At 44.6% G+C, this 27,026-nt stretch overlaps 2 protein-coding genes and 1 long non-coding RNA gene across 6 annotated transcripts in view; 1 reads left to right on the forward strand and 2 right to left on the reverse strand.

Annotated features, from left to right (window-relative positions):
* LOC147378049 (aldehyde oxidase 2) overlaps window positions 1-11,836 on the reverse strand; it is a 77,675-nt gene extending 65,839 nt beyond the window's left edge. For all 4 annotated transcript variants that reach the window (XM_086346592.1, XM_086346596.1, XM_086346606.1 and 1 more), the window contains exons 1-7: window positions 11,645-11,836; window positions 10,819-10,876; window positions 9,243-9,339; window positions 8,029-8,137; window positions 6,461-6,587; window positions 4,298-4,359; window positions 1,467-1,556 (exon numbers count right to left, since the gene is read on the reverse strand). In XM_086346592.1, the coding sequence (XP_086202718.1) occupies window positions 1,467-1,556; window positions 4,298-4,359; window positions 6,461-6,587; window positions 8,029-8,137; window positions 9,243-9,339; window positions 10,819-10,876; window positions 11,645-11,698 (597 nt within the window). In that variant the 5' untranslated portion in view covers window positions 11,699-11,836. The remainder of the gene's footprint in view (window positions 1-1,466; window positions 1,557-4,297; window positions 4,360-6,460; window positions 6,588-8,028; window positions 8,138-9,242; window positions 9,340-10,818; window positions 10,877-11,644) is intronic.
* LOC147378051 (uncharacterized) lies at window positions 702-1,635 on the forward strand. Its single transcript, XR_015144201.1, has 2 exons — window positions 702-826; window positions 1,271-1,635. It is a non-coding gene; the product is annotated as an uncharacterized LOC147378051 (long non-coding RNA).
* Window positions 11,837-22,707: 10,871 nt separating the features above from the next.
* Window positions 22,708-27,026, reverse strand: part of LOC147378052 (aldehyde oxidase 4-like) — a 71,408-nt gene continuing 67,089 nt past the window's right edge. The window contains 2 exon segments of the mRNA XM_086346700.1: window positions 22,708-23,707; window positions 24,890-25,057. Of these exon segments, the coding sequence (XP_086202826.1) occupies window positions 23,654-23,707; window positions 24,890-25,057 (222 nt within the window). The 3' untranslated portion in view covers window positions 22,708-23,653.

The raw sequence follows: 27,026 nt of genomic DNA on the forward strand, positions 1-27,026 counted from the left end.
GTATCTATAACCTAGAAGTAAGATAGTGTCTGAGAATTAAAATGGAAAACAATGGATCTGAGCTGAGGAATTAAAATTCCCCTGAACAGGAGCTAGGCCAAGACTTCACAGTTACCCCATGGAAGACAGTAGCACAGCTTCAAGAGATGGGAGTGTCATGGGGCAGACACGTGCCATCTAGTAGGTCTACCTGATGGGTGGAGAGGGGTCTTCCCTGCTGTCCCCCTTATGATTATCAATGGCTCTGCACCCATGCTCACCAAGCAATCTTCCCCTTATATTGTGACATCCTGTGCGTGCTTTCCTACAGCAAAGGATGTGGCTCAGTGCCCATAAGATCCACCTTAAAATTGTGTTTCTCTTTATAAATGAATATTGCGGCACAGTCCAGTTTAAATATGTTCTTTTGAGTTTGGTTAGAGTGATTCAGGTGGTTGCCAGAGCCCAGTCATGTGTGCTGTGTGCTTAGTCACTCAGTTGTGTCTGACTCTTTGTGATCCCATGGACTAGCCCGCCAGGCTCCTCTGTCCATGGGGATTCTCCAGGTAAGTGGAGTTGCCATGCCCTCCTCCCAACCCAGGGATCAAACCCAGATCTCCCATATTGCAGGCAGATTCTTTACCACTGAGCTACCAGGGACAGATTGAATTCCGGAGGCTACAAAATCCAGACTTTAGAATATTTTTAGCCCTCCAGGGGGCACTGATCCTCCGTGAAGTGGTTGTCCATGGTGTAGCCTGCCTTCCTGAGGAACACCCCTCTCTTCCATTGCACAGCTTCCCCAGACAGAAATAAAGTGACAGGGGAGGCCAAGAATGGAAATAAGGTAGGCGTTAAGGGTAAAAACAAAACCAGCAGGGAATGACGGGCTCAGTTTTGTGTAAGGGCAGCTCTGTTCGTTTAGCTTTCCATGTCTACAGGGAGCAGACTCTATTTTTCCTGTCTTCTCACTAGGAATTTTCTCTAAATAATTCCTGTAAGAACTTGGCAGTGGGTCTTTTTTTGGGAAACTAGCATCTGTCAGAGAGCAAAGCCAGAGACTGGGGTGTTTCAGGCTGGATGTCCCAGCTGTGGGGGCCGTGAACTCGCTGTCTGAGTGTGGACGGGCTCCCCAGCCTCCCTGAGGCAGCAGTGCCCTCTCTCTGCAGAGGGGGAGACAGTGCGAGAAGACAGGGCGGCAGGAGCCGGGTTAGGCAAGGACAGGACTCGCAGAGCTGGGGCAAGTCTTCTGACTTAAACCGGCTTAGGTTTTACTGTTTCAACCTTCCAGAGAGTGAAGAGGGAAATCAGAGCACGAGCTTTCAATCACCTCTTTACCCTGCTCCCAAATGGAAAGTGCTTTATTCATGCCTCCACTTTGGACGTTTGTAGAAGCAGAGAATGACCATCAGAGCGCACAAGCACAGTTTCAGCACTGTTGGTGTTAAGTGATACTCTTGGGGAGAAGACAAAGCAAAGGGACTCACGTCACTTTTCCTGCCAAGCGAGGAAGAATCATTTTCTCCCAGATCCAGGCAGCATTTTCCTGTTCCTTTCTGTTGACAGCCATTTGACTCCTAGGACAGTGAAATGCCTTGAGATGAAAAACTTAAAAACAGATATCTATTTAAAAAAAATAAAATTTTGAGTATACTCGCTTTCCTGGAGTATAATTATGTTAGCTTGTGCTATACAACAACAACGTGAATCAGCTCAATTATACATATACATATATCTCTTCCCTCTTGAGCCTCCCTCTCACCACCTGCCTCTCCTATGAAAAACTTTCTGACATGTAAATCAGTGTGTGCCTTAAAGGGCTTGGCAATTTAAATGAGGCTCCAAGCTTTTTAAGTCGCTTTCGGTGGTTTCTATTGGGATAGGGATAATCAGAAGATCTTTCCTTTTTGCTTTATTTTAAAAATATGATTCAGATACAGAATATATAATATAGATAAATAATATAGATAGAATATATAATATAGTCACAATATGTAATAAATAGCATAAACAATAATAAAGAATATGAAGAAATATAAAAGAAACTATCATTACTGATAAACATTTTTATGTAATATATATTTGTACTATATTTATAGTTAGTACAATATGCCTTTTATTTTGACTTTTTGTTCATTTATTTACTGTCATTAAAGTCTTTAAAATATATTTTTGTTGATGGCATATTAATCTATCTTCTGGCTATTCCATAAATATATTTGTAAAATTTGCCATTGATGTATACTTAATTTTTTCCCTATATTTTATGACTACAAATAACATAAACACTTCTGTTCATTGCAGGTATAGTTTTGTGTACATCTCTGAATTTTTTTTAAGGTGAATTCCTAGTTGTAGAATCACTTGATAAGATGTTTTTCAGAGCAATAACCATTGCTAGTATCCATTCTCTGCAAGATTTGACAACATTGACTATTATCATTTATATAGGGACCTAAAAAAGAGAAAATAAAAAGAAAAACAAAGAAAGAAAGCAGTTTTGGAGCCAGGTCTCCCCACCATCTGCATCTGTATGGCACTGACTGGGAATGAAAGGACAATCAGTGAATTTTAAAGCCGGTTTCCATTCGCTGGTTCTTTCATTTCCCATTTCTCCAACCTTACTTCTTGTATTTTATTCCTCAAATAGTCTCTCCTAAGTCTCTAGTAAAATACTTTCTTCCAGATACTTGAATTCTTTGTCTCTGCACAAACGTCTCAGGCTGGCAGCTTCCTAGTTCTGCCCAAGAAGCAAAACCAGCTGAGCCAAGCCAGTAGCACTTCCTCTCTCACTCAAAACTCTGAGCTCTCATGACAGACCATGAGTGAGTGGTAACAGAGGAAGCCAGTCTCCGCTTGCCTAGCAGATAAGAGCCTTGGGTATTCCTGCTTTGGGACTCGCTTCCTTTCACCCGTTAATGTTCCTGGGTCCTGTTGGCTGCACGGTGGGTCTCTGACTACAATTTTTCCTTTAGCCCCAAAGGCTGTGCCTGGAAAGGTGGATAACATCCATGTTCCAGAGGGAGAGAGGTTGCCTTTAACTTCCTTCATTTGTATTTCACAAGTGTTTTTCCGTTTACACCAGTAATTTGATGGCTTTACAAGCCATACATTTTATTTCTCAGCTTGTCAACCACTGGCTCCCCCGTGTGGCAATAGAACATGGGACAGGCATGGGGGATGGGCCTGGCTCTGGGGAGCGGGACACACCTGCTGGTTCATTTCTAGGCCCTTGTCCACTCTTCATGGAGCTGAGGCAAGAGCACAGATGGAGGCCCTGGCCTGGGGCTTGCTGCTCTTCCCTCCTCACCCTGGCTCTAGGTCTGTACTGTGAGGGGCCTCACACACCTGTGAACCAGCATGCAAATCCAAATTCTGTCTACTTCCTCCCCGAACAGCCAGTGTTTGGCTTCTGGTGCACATGCTGGCTGTTATGATCTTCTCAAGGAAGATGGACTGGGGGAAGAGGCCTGTTCCTGGGAATGGGGTCAAGACCATGTCTGGAGCATAGTTCAGAAAAGGGTGAAGGCTTGAAGTGAACAAGTCACTTTGGCCCTGTGGCCTCCTGAGATTGGCTGTAGGGGGACCAGCGAAGGGTTCTCTGAAGTTTGGGATCCCCCTTGCTTGGGTCTAAGGGTGGTACTGCCTATGTCCTTCCTGCCCTCTGCAGAGGGTGATCAGATGTGTTTGATCTCCCTGGCAAACACTATTTGTAGTGTCGATGGCATCTTTGATACAGTAGTAAATACGTGTTGAGTTTTAAGTGAGTCTTGAGTTCAAGACTTTGCTACGTGCCTTCAATTTCTCATTTGATTTTCACAGCAGCCCAGTGAGGTGTCACTATTTGGTGGGGGAATCTCTCTGCACTCTGGTAGTTGGGGTGAAGTTTGGATTCTACTATGCCATTTTGGCTTCTTTATTTGCTCACACTTTCCCAGCTGGTCTGGATTCTTGGCACTAACCTTGCCTCCCCCAGGCAAACTCCGTGTCTTTGCTTGTCTCCTTGGGTTTGCTGGAGACCTCCTCCCTGTACTGTCCCGATGCCTTGCTGAAATCGTCATGGAAGATGTCTAGCTGGCTGGCTAGATCACCTGGCTTTCTGGTGGTGTGATGTCAAGGGTGAAAAGTAGTATAACACCCACCCTTCCCTCAACAAAGAGCTCAGACTCCTGTGAGTTAGATGGAGCTATTGATAACTCAGTCAGTCTTCCTTACGATCTATTTGCATGGTCTAAAAATGCGACTCCTGTGTTCCCAGACTAGACCGTCTGTCACCGTCATTCTTGCTCTGTGGGTGCCCCCGCAGCCCCCTACTCACCAAACAAAAGGTCTTCCCGCTTGCGAGAATTGGCCGATACCCAGTGCAGCGGCACAGGTTACCTAATCAGAGAAAAAGTAAAGTTATCAGTATGTTTTATTTTTAGTGATTTTTACTTTATTTTTCTTTAGAAAGTTGAAGACAGGTGTTTGTTTTTGAGGATATTTGAATATCTGCTAGGCTGTTCACTGCTTTTTCCTTCCTCTTAGATAATACCCTTCCTGTCACCTCAATTCTAGTTTTATTCTCTGTTTGAAAGAAGACGATAGTCTATCTGGTGAGCTCAGTTGCATCCATCTATTAAATTATTCATTCATTCAACGTGTATCTGTTGACAACAGCTATATTTCAGATACTATGTAAGATGTAAGTGATCCTAAAACAGGAAAATATGCATTGTTTCTAAGGCTGTATATGAATGAGGTATCATGCCTTGACAGCTTGTTAGTAGAGCCCCTCAGTGGACATTAGGTCACTGCTTCAGAATTTCCTAGGGTATTTGTTTAAATGCGAATCTCTGGCCTTTCTCCAATTCTAAATCAGAATGTCTGGGGACAAGCCCAGGAATCTGCGTTTAAGAGGTCTGTGGTGATTCTATTGCATGGGAAAGTACGAGAGCCTCAGGTTTCCAAGGGATGAAGGTGCAGGGGAGGCTGCCGTGGAGGAAGGTTAGTGTGGAATCGAGGTCATCTGGAGAGGCTTCACAAAGAAGCTCATGCTGAAGGATGAGAAAGAAATGGATTGATGGAGAGCACGGGAGGGGCACTCGGGGTTCACGGAGCAGTGCAGGCAAAAGTGGAAACGTGCAGAGGATGGAGGGCTGAGAGGAGACTGGCCAGTAGGGAGTCACACAGCTGAGGAGGAAGAATGAGTTTGGGAGGCCAGCTGTTGTGCTTCTCTGAATGCCGGGGGAAGGAGGGTGGGTGTGGCCATGTGAGGGATGAGGACTTGTTGAAGGACCTCACGTAGTGGAAGGACCTAAGGAAGGCAGGATTTTAGATGACTTGTTTGGATGTCCTGTAACGGAGCAGAGAGAGTAAAGGAAGTCCACTGTAACTGGAAGACTAGGAGAGTGTGTGGGGCTTAGACTTCAGGCCTCAAACTAAGGATTTATGTGTCTAACAGATGTCTTGTTTAGTGATGGTTGATGACCCAGTGTGAGGTTTGTTGAGAGGAAGCAGAAGATGCTGTGTATGTGAATACACGCGTGCATGCATGCGTGCACAGTTGCGTCCAACTCTTTGTGACCCCATAGACTGTAGCCCTCCAGGCTTCTTTGTCCATGGAATTTCCCAAGAATATTGGAGTGGGTTGCCATTTCCTACCCCAAGGGATCTTCCTGACCCCAGGATCAAACCTGCGTCTCTTCCATTGGCAGGTGGGTATTTACCACTAGCGCCACCTGGGAAACCCATGAGGTTTCCTGCAAAAAGGATATGTCTATGAACCCCTCTTTAGTAACTTAAACCCATTGTAAATTTGAAAAGATCCTTTCAATATGTGAAGAGCTGTGTTATGGGTTGAATCGTGTCCCCAGAGATGTGCTAAGATATCTTTGGAACCTGTGAATGTGACCTTATTTGAAATTCTGCAGAGCTGCAGATGTAATCAGGTGAAGAGGAAGCCCTACTCATCTTAGGGTAGGCCTTAATCCAGTGGCTGGACTAGAAAAAGAGGGAAATCTGGACATAGATACACAGGGGAGAAGGCCATAAGTAGATGGAAGAAGAGATTGGAGTGATGAATCTCTAAATCAAGGAGGGCCAGGACTGCTGTCAGCCACTAGAAGCTGGAAAGAGGAAAGGAAAAGTCTCTTCTAGGGCCTTGATTTCAGACTCTTTGCCTCCAGAACCATAAGAGAAGAAATTCCTGTTGTTTTCTTTTCCCAAGTTTGTGGTGCTTTGTTATGACAGCCCAAATGAAGGCAGCCAGGTAAAGTCACTGGGTAGGGAAGAGAAAGCAGGGTGTTAAGATGGGGGTGTGGGCCACTTGTTTGGGGAGCAAGTGCTCTGGTGAGCAGCTGCTAAGCTTGACATTATCTGCTCCTGGTGAAAGCAGCTACTTCAGAAACCATTGAGGGGGTCCCTGAGTGGGGCTGGGGTGGCATGGTAGGGGGAAGCACAGCCTGACACGTGCCCCCGCCTGGCCTCAGGTCAGACCTACCCCCCAGGGCTTCCAGCAGTTGCTCCTCAGAGGGCTGTGGGTGGTTCCTCAGCAGCGTGTACATGGACATCACCATCCCAGGGGTGCAGAAGCCACACTGGGTACCGTGGCTCTTGGCAATCCTCTCCTGGAAGGACACAGGCATGGTCACAGGCCCTGACTTCCCACTGTCACCTCCTCCCACCAGGGTCCATGTCAAGCGTCTCCCTTGTCACAGTGGGACCTCCTCCCTGAGCAATGCACCCTCACCTCGGGCAGAGTCGGCCAGCATCCCCTTTCCTTGGCTGCTCCCAGGTGAGGTGAGCCGGCAGCCGTGTCCTAGCATTGCAGTTGCTTTTCAAGCTCAAATGTCCAGATCCCTCTAACAGGAAATTATTGGTGCACAACCTCCATTCCCAGAGTGAGAATTCTCCAGAAATCAGTAATGACAAGGAATGTGTGTGTAATTAAAAAACAGTTTTATCGAGCACCTCCACGTCTTTCCCAGCTTGGTTCTGAGCAGGGGTCACCTCTTTCTGAGTAACTGAGAGACTCTCCACTATGGAGCTTATATTACTCTCTTCTCCAAATTCTTCTGTGTGGATCAAAAGGAGCTCTGCTTTCCAAGGTCCAAGATTCGGGTCTGTGTTCTAGGTCCTGGCTATTTAGAGTGCAGTCGGGTCTGTGTTCTAGGTCCTGGCTATTTAGAGTGCAGTCGGGTCTGTGTTCTAGGTCCTGGCTATTTAGAGTGCAGTCGGGTCTGTGTTCTAGGTCCTGGCTATTTAGAGTGCAGTCCGTGGACTGGCAGTGTTGTTGTTGGTCCCACCTGTGATCTTGTAGGAAATGTGGAACCTCAGGTCTCTGTTTTAAACCTTTTGAATCAGGATCTGCATTTTTAGAAAGCTCCTGGCTGATTGATTTTTAGGCATATTAAAGCTTGAGAAGGCTTGCTCTGGATGCAGATCTTAGTGTAATCCTAGGATTTGGGCTTATCGGTCTCGGGGTAAGCATCCTCTCTGACATTCTCAGAGACTCTAGTAAACTCTGCTGGGTCTTTTGCCTTTGCTGACATTCCTGGAATTGATTCTTATGATTAAATTCAGTTGACTCCTGCCTGGTCGTACTTGCAGCGTTAGTGTGTCTGAATGTATGACTTCCCCAACCCCTGTGCCGATGACTGAGAGATTGGTGTGTTTCTGCCCATACGTGTCACAGTACTCTTAAAACTCCATACCAGAGGGAATAAAGTTAAACTTTACCCTGTCATCCTCGAGTTGTTTTATTCTATGCATAGTACCCTCTGTGTAATATTTATTCTGCATTGCAGTCTAATATGCATTAATTAATATTTTGATCATGCTGTTACTATTCAAGCAGACAAAATAAGAAGAAAGATGATCAGCTAATGAAATATGGATGTATTTCTAGCTTTGTTTTAAGTCATTTAACAGATATTATTATCTGGATCAGTGTGTATCTAAAGCTTCTACTTTCTGGACCACAACGTAGAAGCCCTAGGAGGCACAGTCAACACAGCTTTGATTACAAAGATAGGGTTAAGAAGTGAGAAAATTGGGATGTGCTCTTACCTGCACGGGGTGAAGCCTGGTTTTCATGCTTCCAACACCTTCCACAGTGGTGACAGCAGCCCCATACAGAGAGCAGATGGGCACCAGGCAGGCGGTGACAGAGAAGTGTCTTAATGTGAGAAGCACAGGGAAAATCAACAGGAGTAACACAGTTCTGCCTGGTGGGAATGTGGGAATGAAGAAGCGTAGCAGAACCCCTCCCCTCAACCAGCCTGTCATTCAGTCTAGAGGGGGGCGGACTGGAGGGGTGACCAGGAGGGAGAATTAGAGTCCTCTCTGCTGACTCTCTATCATCTGTAATAATTGGGGTTCTTAGGGGGAATATGGGCATTCTGAACCTCAGAAACACTTTCCAAGCCCAGAACAGACCCAGCTGGATCTGGATGCAGTGGGTATGGACTTGTCTCATCAGGAATAATTTGGATGTCAATTATTACTCATTATAGCATTGATCCCATAACAGGCAAAAGGCCCACCTTGTCTTTAACCATATTTGAGAATTTTTTTGACTGTTTATTTTAAACTCTGTATAAGGTTATTTAGAAAAGTTGGAAAGCCTGTGTCCTGAGGCCATTTTTTGCAATCTTGGGCCAGCAGATTTGGGAGCAGTCCAAGTACTGGAATCCAGCCCTTAATGAAATGCTGAAATCATGGGCCGCATTCAGTTCAACAGTAAAAACAGCCAGAAAATGTGGGCCTGAGTTCTTGTTCTATGGCTTACTAATTGTATGACTGAACAAGTCACTTCATCTTTCTGAACCTCAGTTTCCTCACCCATCAAATGAATGTTTGGCCTAAATTGGAGTTTCTTTTTTTTTGGCCACACCACACAGCATGAGGGATCTGCAGCACACCAGATCTTCCTCCAACAGGGATCAAACCTGTGTCCCTTGCAGTGGAAGCACAGAGTCTTAACTGCTAGATCACCAGGGAGGTCCCTAAGTTGGGGTTTCTTAACTGGGATGCATCAATGGGCCTTGGGAGATCCATGGCCCCCTGGAAACTGTGTAAAACATTATTAGTTTCTTTTTGTGATTAATTTTGATTGGAGTATAGTTGTTTTACAGTGTTGTGCATTAGTAGTTTTTGTAAAAACACAAGCTTTTATCAGATTTTCAGAGAGAGTTAGAATCACAAAGCTGGAAGGCCTTTGAGATCATCCTCAGCTGTGAGAGGAGAATGCGAGCCTGACCTCCGGGCATCTGTGTGGATACCTTATCTCCTGGGACGTGGGGTCTCGCTTAGACACCATCACGGTGCAGGCACCGCAGCCTCCTCTTCCGCAGGCGTACTTGGTTCCGGTGAGGCGCACTGGGAGGGCCGGTCAAGGAAAGACTCCTGGTGGACATGTCGCCGTCATTAGAGCTTCCTCCCTAGGGTGTTGCTAGTGAGGAAAGTCTCCTTCGTGGAGTGAGATGCAGGTCTGAGAAGACATTTCCCTGCCTCCAAGCCTCAGTTAAGACCAGTCTGTGTCTTACTAGCTGTGTGACGCTGCACACACAAACCTCTCCCTACCTGTTTCCTCACTAGCAATGAGGGAAAAGCAGTATCTACTTGATCTTCACAGGCTTATCGTAAGCATCTTGTCAGATAACAAAAGTAAAAGCCCTTAGAAAAATCCTATTTCATTATAGGTAGTCTTCTGGGTTCCAATTAATGTAATTGGAAGAGAAGTACTTATTTTTATCAGGTTAATGTATTGCTAGATCTTCTCAGTTATTTGTATTGCATTTGAAACCCAGTCAGTGAGCCTTCAGAGAAACTCCCATCCTTATTTTCTATTTCTCTGCTCCCTCTTGGTCCAGGTCCAATCTCAAGGCCCAGCCTCTGCTCCTCTCTTAAGTCATCTTTCTCCCTGATTGTGGTCCATTTCCACATAGTTTATGGATTGGATAAACTAGTAATTAACTAGACTGGCTAAGAAGACTTTGGAATCACTGGCTTTTTAAAAAAAGGCCATATGGCTTGTTCATCTAAATTAAGTCATAACCATAAATGCTTATCAGAGAGTATGTGAATGAATTGGAGTGGGCTGAGTGTACCTGGAGAGCTTGGGCTCCCTTTTAGATGGAGGATGACAGACAGGCCCCACTCAGCTCTAAGCAAGATTGCTGCCAGGTAAGAATGACTGTTTTTCATGAGAAACTCCTATTTCTTTTTTTTTTCTTCCTATTTCTTTTTTATAATGAGATTTCCTAATTTTCAAACATTTGACAGTGAGTGATAACCATGTGGGCTTTTAAACAAAACTTATAATGTCTCTTTTTAAAAAATTTGGCTTCTTCTAAAGATCCACTAGATTTATCAATTAAAATATGTTAGCCATTATGAAAATCTAAATTTCAGAATATAGAAAGTTGAGGGAAAACCTCTTGTGAGAAAATAGATGTTGAGAAAGGTAATCTCCTATGACACGTGCTCTTCCTAAATCTGGAGAATTTGGTTTTCCTCCAGGGTAAGGTACATGCAAAACAAACCTCTCTTATATAACCACCCTCTTGGGAAGCTGGAAGGCCCTTAAAGGAATAATTAGTGCTGAAGGAAAGAGCTTAGCTTCTATTTCATGATTATTAAATCAAGATATAAGAAACTCTGGGGAAACTTCATCCTTTTCAAATAGCTCAATTAACTTAATATCCTTAGAACCATTGCCAAGAGCAAAAAGAGGTAATGAGGGCCAAGGGGCCTGGCTGTTTGCAGATAGAGAAGTTTGATTAATTTTCATAATCACAGTTAGCCTAAGCTTTAAGGCAAACACAGACCTGGCCAAGACTCTGGCCAAAAGGATCCAGTTCTTTCTTAGGAAGCTCAAGAGAGTGACTTCTGGGTCTGCATTCCTCTCAATCACCTGCATTGGAAACAGAGAGGAGACTATTATGGGGATTGAATGGATGACCCAGTGAGACTCAGGAGACATAGAGACAAAAACTTGATCTCTGTGTTGGGAGGATCCCCTGAAGGAGGACATAGCAACCAACTCCAGTATTCTAGCCTGGAGAATCCCATGGACAGAGGAGACTGGTGGGCTACAGTCCAAGAGGTCACAAAAAGTCAGACACAACTGAAGTGACCTAGCACATATGCACATATCAACTAATTCTGTATAATGGAAACTGAACAGAAAAATTAAGTTCATAAATAGAAAAATAAAGAATGCTCCACTTCTTATCCTCCTGAATTTGAGAATCAAAATACATTGCTAGAATAGAGTGCTTCTGGTGTATTGGGCCCAGCGCTGAGGTCCTCTATAAGCATTTAAGAGGTTTCTAATCAATGAAAGAAGCATCTCTCTTTCGATCTCTACAATAGTCATAAAGACGGGCACCCTGAGACTCAGGGAAGTGAAGTGACTTGTAGAAGGTTGTGCAGTAAACGGTGGAGCTGGATTGGAACCCAGGCCATGTGACATGAGGCACGTGTCTTTACCCCCAGTGCTCTATCACCTCTCCCACTCCCTGGTGGAATGTAGAACAGGCCGAAGTAGACTGGTTCCCAGTCTCTGGCTTCTTGTCCCTGATTGGAGGGGGTCTCAACCCAAACAGGTCACATGTGCTTCCCTCAGGCTAGAAGTTTCCTGCTGACTCTGCAAACTGTGGTGGTGATACCCAACACTTACCTTCCTCCCGTTCACAAAGAAAACCAGCTCATCCGATCTCGACGGGCAAGGCATTGCGCCTGGAGATGAAGTTTCGCCTTACAGCTCCAGGGGGAGTGCTCTCTGGAGCCAGCCGTAGAAACGAGCAGACAAGATTTAGGTCCAAGCAACTGAAATCTCTCCTGGTGTGGAAGCAGACAGTGTGGAGCCCCAGGGAGCAGAGCAAGGGGGTGGAGACTACCTGGCTTCATGGCCTTTTAAGTCAAGGGCATCTCTGTGGCCCAGCCTCCCAACTCTGCCTCACTTGGCCTTCCACCAATCCTGGCTTCCCCCAGGCTTGGGCTGGAAGGCATGCTTCCAGCCCATGCCTCTTCTTGCATCCTTGGAAGTTGGAGGGCTTCACTGTGAAAACTATAAACAACTGTCTAAACTCAAAGCCCCTCTGCGTGCTAACTCAGCTCCAGGAACAAGTCCTGGATGGATTTTCTCCTCTGAGAGAGCTAGCAGTGGGCTTTCTGAGACCTCCCACTTTCCCCAACCTTTTTCTAATTCTAGCTGCAGAAATGTCTCCTCATAGGGAATCATGTGAACCAGTCCAGTCTGTGCCCTGACATGGAGGTGTGGGATATCTCATCCACTTAGCTCCTTGATGCCCTTCCTCTCCACCTACAGGATTATTCCACTGGAAAAGAGTGTCTAGTTTAGTCAGCCACTCAACAGATAAATAAACTGGGAACCAGATAGGTGATGGCATTCCCTGGTGGCTCAGATGGTAAAGAATCTGCCCTGCAATGCAGGAGACCTAGGTTTGATCCCTGGATTAGGAAGATCCCTTGGAAAAGGGAATGGCTTACCCACTCCAGTATTCTTGCCTGGAGAATTCCATGAACAGAGGAGCCTAGTAGGCTGTAGTCGATGGGGTTGCAAAGAGTTGGACATGACCAAGCGACTGAACTCAAGTGACATCAGTAACTCAGGGTCATGCAAGAGTAAATGGCAAAATGGGAACTAAAACCAAGCTCTCTGGCTTAAAACATCTGACAGATTCATTACTTAAAAAAAAAATATCCTTTTTGATCTGTTTGAAGAACTCCAGTTAGATATCTATGGATAAAATCAAGCAGTTCTTATTCTTTCAATGAAATGAATGCCCAGGGTTGGCCTCATGGATGGATGAAGCAGGTCCTTCGTGCCTGTGTGGTCTGGTTTCAGGAGAGAAGGCAAGACCTTTCTGTTCGCTAGCCCTTCCTGGCTCACCTATGTTATCAACCCCTTGTCTTAAGGTAAACTCAATGTGTGCCGATGCCTCAGGGCAGGGATAGTAAAGACCTGGCAACCTCCTGACCTGGCTGATTGAGGAAGATCCTTTTTCCCACTTCCTGGTGGCTCAGCGGTAGAGTCTGCCTGCCATGCAGGAGCTGCAGGAAACGCAGGTTTGATCCCTGGGTTGGTAAGATCGCCTGGAGGAGGGCATGGCAACCCACTCCAGTATTCTTGCCTGGAGAATCCTATGGACAGAGAAGCCTGGCAGGCTACAGTCCATGGGGTCACAAAGAGTCAGATATGACTGAAGTGACTTAGCACCCATGCATGCTCTTTCCCAGTTGATCTGGATGTGGCTTCAGATTCTTTCCAGCAGAGCTAGTCCAGAAAACACTTCCTGGTTGAAGGGAGCTGACAGCTTCCAACTGTCTTCACAGCTCTAATTCCTGGGTCGCAGGCATACCTGCTTCATATACCTGTGGAGACAAGTGTTCACACCCATGTGTACTTGTATGGGTATGTATGTGGTGTTTCACATGTGTTAGAAAGTTGTTGAATAAATGCACAACAGGGCCATGGGAGAAGTTGGAGATCACACTGCGAATTAGGTAAGACCTTCAGGTCAGCCCTTTTTAAAAAATAATTTTATTTATTGATTTATTTTGATTGTGCTGGGTCTTTGTTGCCATGAGGGCTTTTTTGTGGGCTACTCTGTAGTTGCGGTGCTCAGGTTTCTTATTGCAGCGGCTTCTCTTGTTGTGGGGCATGCACTCTAGGGAGTTCAGGCTTCAGTAACTGCAGCATGTGGGCTCAGTAGCTGGGGCTCCCAGGGTCTAGAGCACAGACTCAATAATTGTGGTGCATGGGCTTAGTTGCTCCACAGCATGCGGGATCTTCCCGGATCAGGGATTGAACCCTTGTCTCCTGCATTGGCAGGTGAATTCTTTACCACTGAGCCACCAAGGAAGCCCCCAGGTCAGCCTTTTTGATCCTGACATTTTCTGCTACAAATACCCCAGTAGCCCTCTGAGGCCTGGAGCCTATGGAGCATAAGGTCCAAACTCCTCAGCCTAGTGTCCAAAGCCTTCTACCATCTGTCCTTGTTTCAGGCTTCAGACTCTCTTTCTCTTCAGAAAAGTCTCCTGCTCCAGCCAAACTATCCCCTCATCATCATTCCTCCACTTAACCTTGGCATTTCTCTCTTGGGAACCTTCCAGTGGTCCCCACTGCACTTAGCAAAACCTCACAGGCTTTCTGAGGAGGCCCGTGGGACGGGCCCATACCCTCTCTGAGACCAGCTTCACCGCTTCCTCCCTTGGTTGTCGTCTCTGCTACACTGGCCTTCCCCTGCTTCTTGAATGTACGGAGTTCTTTCCTGTCCTAGGCTTTGGTGCGTGTGACCCTTTCCACCTCGACTCCTCTTCTCTCTGATGTTGGCCTGGCGGTGCCTTCTTGCTACTTGGGTCTGAGCTCTTACCTGACCTTCTCGTCTGAAGGAGCACTCTCCTAACCACTGTTTCATATTCTTCATGGTACTTCATCCACTAACGTGGATGCTTCTTTACCTGTTATTTGCTTTCTCCACTGGAAGGTGAGCTCCCTGAGGGCACCACTGTCTCTCGGGCCTGGAATGGTGCTGACCACAGAGTAATTGCCTATTGAACAACTGTTGAGTGACTGAAGAAGGCACTTCTATGTCTGTAGGGACAGCAACCCTGCTCCTGCCTCCCTGTGATTGTTTGTCTTCCTACCCTCCCCCTTCTCTGTTTATCATCAAGAAGAGAAGCAAACCTCCCTTCTCTCCTTTCTCTCAATTCCTTTAAAATCATCTGCATTTCCAACCGATTGCTTCTTTACTTTCCACTGAATAAACTGGGAACCAGGAAACTAGTCTCTAATCTGTTACTAATAGTCGGTTGTCTTATTAGTGTCTGTATCTCATTTTTCCAATTATGTAATACTCTCCTGGAGGTTAAATAGCTGGCTGTGTTCCCCACGATGCTCAACATGGATGATGACTTGTTCATTGCAGGGCTTCGTCAATGCCTGACTGATTACTCCAGATACTTTAACTGAAGGAGGCGTCAGTGATCATTCATTCATTTGGGTTGGTCAAAAAGTTCATTTGGGTTTTTCATAACATTTATGGAAAATCCCAAACAAAGTGTTTGGCCAACCCAGTATTAAGCACAATGGAGAACAAGATCTACTGGTTTTCCTTCTCCAGAGACTTTATGGTTCATATGAGAAACAATTTACACGTAACTGAAATCAACCATTGTGAGAAGCATAGAACAGGGAGATTAGCTTTGTTTGGGGAGAGGAATCAGAGAAGGCCTCCCTGAGGAAGGGACTAGGAGCTGATTCCATGAGAAATGGGAATGGAGCAGAGCAAAGAGAGGGAAAGGGGCATGTGGAGAAGCCCTTCCTCTGGCTGCTTCCGCTGAGGGCAAGACTGACACAGGCATTGTTATGGGTCCACAGTGTGTTCACTATCTTACCCTGTCCTTGTCATTTGTTATTTTTTTTGCCTGGACTTCTAGCAGTAGAAGCATGGAGTCCTCACCACTGGATTGTTAGGGAATTCCCTTACTCTGCTCTTTAAAACAGGATAGCCAGTGCTTGCAAAGAGCACATGGTTCCCATTTACAGGAGCATGGCCACTGCCAACAAAAAGCATGTTGTTTGAACATATTTATAAGAACGCTTCCCTGGTGGTTCAGTGGCTAAGACTCTGCACATCCGGTGCAGGGGACCGGGGTTAGATCCCTGGTTGGGGAACTAGATCCCATCTGCTGCAAATAAGAGTTTGCATACTGCAACTAAAGATCCTGCATGCCACATGAATCAACAAATAATTTTAAAAAGGAACAAGTATTCATAAAAAAATATTTATAGGAATAACTCCTTCAGCTTCAACAGAAGGCACAAGCATTAAATGGAGAAGATCAGTGTTAGAATACTGAAGCCAGATTACAGTGTTAGAGTTGGAAGGTCTAATTTCTTTGGATTAAGCAACCAAATTCATTAATTTCTGGGAATCTGGAAACCTATCTTGAAATGCTTTAGAGAAGTCTTTTCCCAAACATGTTTCAGCCGGGGAAAGTTTTGTTTGAATGATATCCTGAGAAGTGTAAACAAATTTTAAAAAGTCACTGTGTAGCCTGGAGGGCTGGGGTGAGGCCTAAAGTCCTCACATTTTCTCTCCTTCAGAAGCTCTTGGGGCTCTGGGGAGCTGAGTCAAAAGATCACTCAGGGCAGAGTGACCAAAGGCTGTTCCCCGTAGAAAGGCAAGAGGATGTCTGTCAAGTTTTTCTGATTCTCAGATCTTATTCAAAACAATGGGGGGAAAAGCAACCACTGATTTTTTTTTTAATTTAATGAAAGGGGGAGATTGAATTTCATTACTTTCAAATAGATTGTTCTTGTGAGTGAGAAAAGTGCCACGTCTATTGACCCAGGTACTTGTATGTTTGTTATAAAAAAAGGTCTTAGGAGTTAACATCAAAGAATTCCTGTTACCCAATGAAAGGATTACTGTTGGAAATGATACTGCCCTCCCCAACAATTCAAACACACCTGTTTCTGGGGAAAAAGCTGTAACAAGTGTTGCCTGCTGATGTATATGGGAAAGTACTGGCCACTGCTTTTGGGGTGTCCCTTCTGTGTGAGCTCTTTGAAACCCAGAGATGGAACATGGGCAAGCAGACTGACGGTGGTCACTTTGAAGACCCCCTAGGCTGGTCATTAAATGACCTTGGGTTGGTCATTACATGTCCATATTCCAGACCCCCCCATTCTCAGCCTGTTTGGCTGTGAGACCCCTTCCCTGCCCCTCCCAGCTAGGCTTGTGGGAAGTAAGGCCTGGGGCTGTGTGGGGGAGGAGTGCTAGGCTGGGGAAGAACCTGGAAATCTTTATCTTGAAGACCATGAATCTGGAGGACAGCTGGTCCTCTGGGTTGTGGGTGAAGCATGGAGAGGATATTTGACTTTGGTGTGAATAGGAGGTCAGGGGCCACATGGGCTGTCTGAGCCCTTCCTTCCCATGTGTCTGGGCAATTATGAGGGGAATCAAGGGGCTGTAGGGCTGTGTGGCCACCTCTAGTCTCCTAAGCAGGGCACTGGCCCTGCTTCTGTCCTACCAGCCCATGGGGTGGATCAGGAACATGTTGGCTTCTATAATCTGTTGCCTCTTAGGTATCCCAGTAACTAGGTGGGAGCCCAGTGAGCTGACAAATAAAATTTTAAAGAGGCCAGTTGGGGACTGAGCTGCGTGCATTTCCCAATTGTGATCTTATTTGGAAACAGTGTCTTCATAGATGTAATTAAATGAAGATGGGTCACACTGGACTAGGGTGGGCTCTAAATCCAGTGACTGGTGTCCTTATAAGGAGAGGTAGATTTGGAGACAGACATACAGGGAGGGAAACAGACGTCTGAGGATGAAGGCAGAGACTGATGTGTCCTTAGGCCAGGGAACACTGAGGACCGCAGGCAACCACCACAACCTAGAGAGGCAAGAAAGACTGTCTCTCAGCATTCAGGGGAAGAATGACCCTTTTGACACTGTGATTTCAGACTTATAGCCTTCAGAACAGTGAGAAGATGAATATCTGTTGTTTTAAGCCAGCCAGTGTACGGTATTTTGTTAGAGCAGCCCTTGGGAATTCATACATACCCGAGAGTTAGAGAGAGGATCATTCAAAACAGAACATACTATTGTCATCTCCAATGGACTAAGACAACCCCTGCCCTCAAGACTTTCTCAAGGGAAAAAACCAACCAACCGACTAACAATTCAGTCGATGGAGGCAGATTGGAGCGATGTGTCTACAAGCCAGGGAACACCAAGGAATGCTGGCAGCCACCACCAGTTTGGGAGAGACAAGGAAACCCACATTAGTGACTTGGAAAACAAAGTGCAATACATAAACCCGAGCACAGAGTAAAGACATGCAGAAGAAGCAATCTTAAAGAAAGAAATGAGACCTGGAGCCTAGATGGGAGAGATAAAGCCTGAAGAACAGGACAGCTAAAGGAGTAAAAGGAAGAGGTGGAGGAGAAGCAACCATGAACACTTGAAGACACTTTCTGTGAGCTGAGAGAGATCTGAGTCTAGAGATTGGACATTCTCCTCAAGTTCCACGCTAGGTTAAAGAAAAAGACACACACCTGACATCCGCTGACAGCATCTTGGAACTCTGAGGATAAAAAGAATTTCTTACAAGGTATTAGGTTGAAAGAAATCAGTTGATAAAGAATCCTCCTGCAGTGCAGGAGACCCTGGTTCAATTCCTGGGTTGGGAAGATCCCCTGGAGAAAGGAATGGCTACTAACGCCAGTATTCTGGCCTAGAGAATTCCATGGACTCTATAGTCCATGGGGTCACGAAGAGTCAGACACGACAGAGCGACTTTCACTGCACTTCAGGTTGAAAGATCAAGTTTTCTATGAAGGAAAAAGACTCAGTCTGGCATCGAAGTGCTTGCTGCCACATTGGACGCTAGAGGGCAGGAGACTAGCAGCTGTAGGTTGGTTTCTGAGAGGAGAGAAGGGCACTGGAGACCCTGTTGGTGGAAATAAGTATTCCTGCCTGGGTAACAACCGCCTTACCTGAGGAGAAGGATCACACAAAAAACAACCCTGATAAGAAAGGTGAAGGGGAGTGCAAGTCTGAATAATAAAAACATAGGACATTAATTATATAACTTGTTATTTATTATGTGTATAAATAAATAGAAAAATTGAACACTTCAAACAATTATAAGGCACAAATGAAATGGATTACCATTTAAAAATGATGACTAGAAATTTGATGAGAAAAATTACCCCAAACCTAGCATATACTATTTATATGTACATGCCACATGTATATGTATACGTATATATATACACTAAGATATATATAGATGTACAGGGCTTCTGAAGTGGCACTAGTAGTAAAGAACCTGCCTGCCAATACAGGAGACATAAAAGATATAGTTTTGATCCCTGGGCTGGGCAGATCCCCTGGAGAAGGGAATGGCAACCCACTCCAGTATTCTTGCCTGGAGAGTCTCCATGGACAGAGGAGCCTGGTGGGCTACATACAGACCATGAAGTTGCAAAGAGTCAGACATGACTGAAGTGACTTAGCACGCATACATGTATATATGTATGTATTTATATATGTGTGTAAGTGTGTGTACTAAGAAACATGTTTAAAGTGAAAAAGGAAATGATTAAATATAGATGGGTGAAAGACATATCAGGCAATGTTAACAACAAAATTTGTCTTTTCTTATTAATATAATACTTCTGCTCTTACACCTGTCAACCAGGGCTCAGAGTTGTAGAGCTCTGCAGGAAATTGTACCTTCTTGAACACTTCTACCCGGTCATTTACTGGTTCAGAGCAAATTGATTTTCTTGACCTAGTATCAATTTCTAGATAATAAAATTTAGGTAAGAGTTTTAAAAAGGCTTCCCTGTGGCTCAGCGGTAAAGAATTCACTGCAATGCAGGAGACCTGGGTTCAATCCCTGGGTTGGGAAGATCCCTTGGAGGAGGAAATGGCAACTCACTCCAGTATTCTTGCTTGGAAAATCCCATGGACAGAGGAGCCTGGCAGGCTACAATGGGGTGGCAATAGAAGCAGACAAGACTTAGTGGCTACACAACAACAATGAGTTTTAAAACCTCATATTTTTTCCCTGAGGTTTTATTTGTAATTAATAACATCATCTGGTACAGTGTGATAATAACCGAATTTAATCAAATTCAACTGAATAAGTAAGGAAAGCATATAGCAAACAAATGATATGAAATTTCTGGGGCAAGTACTGACTTAAAATATTGAAATGTTATATATACATAAATTGTGTATTTCTTTGAAGGTAGAATTCGGTTCAGTTCAGTCGCTCAGTCGTGTCTGACTCTTTGTGACCCCATGAACTGCAGCACGCCAGGCTTCCCTGGCCATCTCCAACTCCTGGAGCCTAGTCAAACTCATATCCATCGTGTCGGTGATGCCATCCAACCATCTCATCCTCTGTTGTCCCCTTCTCCTCCCATCTTCAATCTTCCCAGCATCAGGGTCTTTTCCAATGAGTTGGTTCTTCGTATTAGGTACCCAAAGTATTGGAGTTTCAGCTTCAGCATCAGTCCTTCCAATGACTATTCAGGACTGATTTCCTTTAGGATGGACTGGTTGGATCTCCTTGCAGTCCAAGGGACTCTCAAGAGTCTTCTCCAACACCACATTTCAAAAGCATCAGAATTATTCTTTTTTATAAAGGTAATTAATCCAATGTATAACTGTGAGTTACAACTTACACCTATGTAGAATTTGCATGTTAATAAACTCATGAATCAGGGAGGATCACTTTGGGAGATGTGTGTGGTAGACTGGAGGTGAGATTCTCAGTTCCCCTTCCTGGAAGGACCTGCCACCCGGCTGTAGGGAGTGTTGTTGGAGTGTGGTCTCCAGCTGTCAGTGCCCTCAGGGTCTCTCTTAGAGCAGAGGAGTTTCTTTGTTCAAGGTTAAGCTTTTCCAGGGCAGGCCTGTAGTCAGTGAACCAGTCACTAGGAGATACACAGGCCTGTCCATTTCAGCCTGAGCAGGACTGCTCCATGGGTCAGTGCTCGGTCCAGGGCTCCCTGCTAGGGTCCTGATGCTTAGAGGGACCTGTATCAGTTAGACTTCTCCCTCTGCCCAGTTCTGCTTCCTCAGCCTTTCCTTCCCAGCCTGTTGTTCAGTTGTTCAGTCATGTCTGACTCTTCGTGACCCCATGGACTGCAGCACGCCAGGCCTCCCTGTCCTTCACCATCTCCCAGAGCTTGCTCAAACTCATGTCCATCAAGTCGGTGATGCCATCCAACCATCTCATCTTCTTTCGTCCTCTTCTCCTCCAGCCTTCAATCTTTCCCAGTGTCAGGGTCTTTTCTAATAAGTCAGCTCTTCACATCAGTTGGCCAAAGTATTGAGCCCTAAGAAACATCGTGCTCCCTAAACTCTGTCTCAGCACTTTCTTTCAGAAGAGTCAACTTGTGATCCCCTGGCTCTGATAGTGTTAAGAATATGGCTAATTTACACCATAACAAGTATAAAGCGAGGAGGAGTTAAAGATTTTCCCTTGAAAGAAACAATGTGGATATCCAAGCATTCTTATATCCAAGCATTTACTCTCTCCCTCTTTTTGACCTCCCCCATTTCTAAAAGCCAAGATCATGCCCGGTGCTGCAGGGTCAAGATACTGAAATGAAATCAAATCCCTCCCAGCCACTATTCACTCAACTCCATTTCTCTAGTATTTTGTAAGGTTGCACAAAACTGTTCTATCATAAACTTTCGGTCCAGGAGAAGTAAGACAGTTGGGCCTTGTGTGTCTTTTAAGTTGAAAGGAAAAAGGCAGCAAGCATAGTACCTGCCACATAATATTATTTCTGTTCTGACAAACTTTTACTGAGCTTACAGTTAAGCAGTAGTAAAGGTAAGTTTCTATGAGTGACAAGCACTAGCAGCTTTGCCCAGAATTAATAATGATCATGTACTCTATCACTCAGAGTATGCTTGACTGTTTACTGAGTCCTCTGGCTGAAAGCTTGTATTTTACATTTCTCATACAACTATCACTGTAATAACATCTAAAATTAGACACACAATAACAGATATTTATCTAAATTAGTAATATAGATTGTTTATAATATAAACTGTCAAATTTTAAAGGCATCAATATAGCAATCTTATATTTGAAACTTGCTATCCATTAAACTGTACTATTTTTATAAATTCTTCCTCCCCAACTCTAGTTCTTCTACTTAACTAAATACTACTGAAGTGATCAGATTTATTTTGTAAAAGTCCAGTTTCTGTTATCAGAAGTCTTGTTCACACAGTCTAGGAAGTATAACACTCTTAAAATTATGTTTGTGATGAATGTGTCTTTCCTATTTTACTGCTAGAAAAATATATCAGCTACCTTATTTTTACTGTTTTGCCTGGGACAAAGAGTTTTTGTGGGCTGGGTTCCAGGTAATTTAGATTACTAGGTGAATTAATGGAGAAGGCAATGGCACCCCACTCCAGTACTCTTGCCTGGAAAATCCCATGGACGGAGGAGCCTGGTAGGCTACGGTCCATGGGGTCGAGAAGAGTCAGACACGACTGAGCGACTTCACTTTCACTTTTCACTTTCATGCATTGGAGAAGGAAATGGCAACCCACTCCAGTGTTCTTGCCTGGAGAATCCCAGGGACAGAGGAGCCTAGTGGGCTGCTGTCTATGGGGTCACACAGAGTCAGACACGACTGAAGTGACTTAGCAGGTGAATTAAAAGACAGTTAAAAACACATGTACACACACATACACACACACCCCTACTTCTCACAGAATAAGAGGCTGACTGGTGAGCCTTTCCTTTCTATTTGCCAACCTTCTCTTCTTCCAGTCTAGTTTTACACACACACAAAGAGTTGCTACAAACTTATTCTTCCACCACAAAATTACTATTAATAAATGCAGAGCTTTTTTTTTAATTGGAATATAATTGCTTTACAATGTTGTGTTGGTTTCTGTTGTACAGCAAGGTGAATCAGCTATGTGTATACGTATATCCTGTCCCTCTTGAGCCTCCCTCCCAGCACCCCCATCCCATCCCTCCAGGTCACCACAGAGCATTGAGTTGAGCTCTGTGTGCTATACAGCAGCCTCCCACTAGCTAGCCATTTTACACATGATATTGTATATAGGTCAATGCTACTGTCTCAGTTCATCCCACCCTCTCCTTCCCTCCATGTCCATTCTCTACGCAAATGCAGAGCTTTAATACCTAGCACACAGATCCCAACAAATGATTTAGTTTATTCGTGTTTTCAAACTTCACAGGAGACTGAACATCTTCTCTGGCATAAGACTACATTTCCTCAGGAAAATGCAATGTAAAATAGCTAAGAAATAACTGAAAGAGAACCCTGAGGATTTTGTGGCCCTTTGATGGCAAAAGGAAGGGGGCTCTGATTTCACCTTTTAGACACTAAGCCAAAAGAAGGGACACCAGGGTGATCTGAGAGAGCCGTTTTCCTCTGTGCTGTTTCCCAGGTAAGGAAGACATGGTGCCATGATCATGGCTCATGGCAGACAAGGACCCGCTGGAGGCTCTGGATAGTTTGCCTCTCTGAGCCTCATCTACATGGGCTGCATGGGAGGAATGGCAGAAACCAAGGATTGTGCTGGGCTTTCAAGTTGGAGATCATGAGCAGGTTTCAAGCATCTCTTCCAACTCTGCCTTCAGAGACCTCTTGTCTGTGGTTTGGAGTTGGCTGACGTGGGGTATTTACAAAGTGGAAATTGGCAAATAAAACAAATCATTGATTTTTCGAGAGGAACTGGCTACTACCAGCACACCATTGGCTTTGGGGAATCCCAAGAGTTTTGGGGGTGAATGATTTTGGGGGTGAGCAAACTTGTGTAGAACAAAGTACGAGAAGTCTCTATTGAGTTGTTGGGTAATGAAAACTCCACCACTGTTGAAAATTCTCATGCTGTCGATATTCATGATAATACAAATGAAAAGAAGAATTTTTGACTCTAAACTTCCTTATACATTTTTGTGAAAATGTGAATCCTAAAACATAATCATACAGTGGTCTAAACCACAGAGAATAATGAAAAGATGCTAAAATTACCCTCGAAAATTTGGGGGCCAACCTACATTTTGCTTGGGTTTGAAAAATTTAAGGTCAAACATGTATTCTTGCAATTTTTGAGGAAAAGACGTTTTCTGAGGATTAAGACACATGGATGGACCAAGGTGTAAATGTTGATGGATCATCTCTGGGAATCTAAAGAAGATCAAAAGAAAAAATTATTAATAAAATGTTGTTATATGAAATAAGTTGTAATTCAGAAGACAAATTTTTTTTAAAAAAGAAAAGTCAATATCCATTTTATTCTTATCAAAATTAGATAATTTTCATATTTCTTTCAATCCTTGAGTTTTAAATTTCCTTATTCTCATATACTTCTTATGTTTGGGATAAGATGCATCTTATTTAGAAGCCCTGTAATTTCAAAGGCATAAAGTGCAATCTAATTCTTAAAAAGGTTTTAATTGGAGGATAATTGCTTTACAATGTTGTGTTGGTTTTTGCTATATAGCAACATGAATCAGCTGTAAGTATGCATGTATCTCCTCCATCTTGAGGAGATGAATTTTTTTTACACCAGAGACTCATTTAGGGCTGCAGTAAGCAGTTCAGTATAGAAACAGTCTCTGATGATAGTTGTAGATGTATTTTTAGCAGCTGGAAAATGGACCTATTATCTATTAGTGTGTGATTACAGGGCATATCAAAGTGTGCCCAGTGACTTGATGTGCATGCATGCTAAGTCACTTCAGTCGTGTCTGACTCTCTGCGACCCTATGGACTGTAACTTGCTAGTCTCTGTCCATGGGATTCTCCAGGCAAGAATACTGGCGTGTTGCCATGCCCTCCTCCAGGGGATCTTCCCAACCCAGGGACTGAAGCCATGCCTCTTGAGTCTCTTGCACTGGCAGGCAGGCTCTTCACCACTAGTGCCACCTGGGAAGCCCCGTGACTTGATAGTTTCATTTAAATTATTTTTATTAGTTTGCTTAACAGATATTTTCAGAATAATTGACCAGATCTGATGTCTATTTAATCTAATTTAGTTATTAAGGTAATGAAAATAGCACGTCAATTTCATCTTACAAAATGTTTAAAGTAACCTAGCATGTCCATTTGATATGAGCACCGGGTCAGTTGTGTGCTTTTATTTGGGATCTGAAACTTTAAACCATCATTTGAAGAGGGTCGCTCACTTTGCCGCTGTATTTGCAGTTTGAAGCATATAAGAAGTAGTAAGTGAAGCCAGAATGAGAATTTTCAATGGAAAAGATGAACTTGCCCTGTAATTTTTACATGGTTGTCAGATCCATACCAAGAACCTGAAAGTTCACATAAGGGGTGATTCTAACAGGGAGCTCTCCTCACCAGCCTTACCATGTCAGTGAACTGATCCACACAAGTCATTCTAATCAACTCAGGGGTTGCTGGGCTACTCAGGGTGAAAGTCTTGGTCAGCCCCCTCTCTCTGCGGGCAGCAGCCACGGCATCATATATGGCGAACAACACGGAGGATCCCAGGAACATTCCAGCCTCACCTAACCCCTGAGAAGGAGGGTAAAAGGCTATCAGAATTGCATGGTTCTTTTAGGACTAATTTATGTACACACACACACACATACACACTCACTCCTCCTGACTTTACAGCCCTCTGAATGTATTGCATCAGAATTACCAGAATCAAATTCCCACCCTACCCCCCTGCTTCCCACCCTCCCCACTCCCGCCATCACTCCCCCGCCTGCTGATTTGTGTGTGTGGGGTCCTCCTCAGAGTGGCTCCTGAAAATGTCCCAGGGGCATCAGGACAGTGGACAGCTAAAATCTGTCTCTCCCTGCCCCCCCACCGCACCTCCCCCCACCCAGGTAAAGTTCTGGAGACAGAAGCCCTCAGGGCCCTCTAGGATACTCCAACTGCAGCTCCAGAGTATTTTCACTGAACTCAAGACCACAACAAAACAACAATAATATTTGTAGTTGAGCTTGAAAGACAGTGAGATGGTTGCCCCTGGAGGGTGGACTGTGGAAGTCTTTGTATGTGTTAACTTCCTTGACTGTGTGTTGGGTGCTTTTGAATGAACAATGTGGTGGCATTACATGCTGAATAATTCAGCAATGCTTCTTTTTACTAATTTTTCCTCTTTCTTTCTTCAGCGTGTTCTGGTCCTTGGTCTGTGTCCAGGGCCTTAGTGGAGAGATAGGTCCAAGGGCCCAAGCAGATAAAGGCTATCCCAGTCTGTGGTGTTCTCTCTGAAGCAAATGTAGGGGAGAGAGGGAGAGGAGGAGCTGGCAGAAGGAGGGTTTTCCTCTGAGGAGAGGGGAGGCAGGGAGAGCAGGCAGTAGACCGGGCAGAGAGGTGGCTAGGTCCTGAGGGTCTGGGCTGTGCCCTGTGCCAGGATGGTCTTTGGCAATGTCCCTGGTCAATGTCTGGCGAAGTGGAGGTAGAGATCATTTGGACAGGAAGTCTCACCTTCCTCCCAACCTGACCTACTCCTAATAAAGAAAGCGAATTCTCTGAAAGCCTGAGGTTAAAGTTGCCATCTGTCTGGCCAGATGTGGTCAGAGAACAGAACTTCCATTGGAGAAGTTGTGTGTTTTCCACACGTGTTTGAGGACCTTGCCCTAAGTCTTTATGAGCCAGTGAGAGCTCTTTGGCTCTATGGAGCCTGGGGTCAACACCTCCTGTATTTGTGGCATTAACACCTCAGAGTAAACTGTCAGTGAGAAGCATGTGTGAAAGTTTATCCTGACTTGGGGAGAGTGTGGGGAGAGGCAGTGTAGATAAGAAAGACTTGAGTCTGGAGGGCATGGGAAGGTTGCAGAAAAGAAGGTCCAGGGCCAGTGAAATATGTCTACTTCAGTTTAATCTCATGGTGGCACTTAGCCTAATGACCCAAGATGTCTGCTTACTCCTTGGCCCTTCTTGTCTGATTCAAACTCATTTCATAATCTCTCCTGAGAGCAACTGAACAACAGCCCGAGAGTGAAGACTCTACTTGGGCTTCTGAAGTCAGTGAATGTTTGCTTTTTTTCCCTTCTTTTGGGATTTGCAATTGCAAGGGTTAAGTGAATTCACGGGACTGCTTATATTTCTTTTTCTAAAAAAATTATTTTTATTTATTTGGCTGGGCTGGACCTTAGTCATGGTCCACTGGATCTTTAGTTGTAGCATGTGAATCCTCCCAGTTGCTGCATCGGGGATCTGGTTCCCTGACCAGGGGTCAAACCCTGGCCCCCTGCATTGGGAGCACAGAGTCTTAGCCACTGGCCCACCAGGGAAGTCCCTATTTTACTATTTATTGACAGAGTAGGTTGTTATGGGATGAATTGTGCCTCCTCAAATTCAGATGCTGAAGTCTTAACCCTGACTACCTCAGACTGTGACCATATTTGGAGATAAGGTCTTTAGAGAGATAATTAAGTTTAAGATAATTAAATCTAAGATAATTATGTTTAAGATAATTAAGGAATGAGGTTTTTGGGGTAGACCCCAATCCAGTATGACTGGTGTCCTT

This window comes from Bos grunniens, chromosome 2, assembly GCF_055505025.1.
Source record: "Bos grunniens cultivar Pamir isolate PY7600 chromosome 2, Bosgru_T2T1.0, whole genome shotgun sequence".
NCBI classification, from domain to species: Eukaryota; Metazoa; Chordata; class Mammalia; order Artiodactyla; family Bovidae; genus Bos; species Bos grunniens.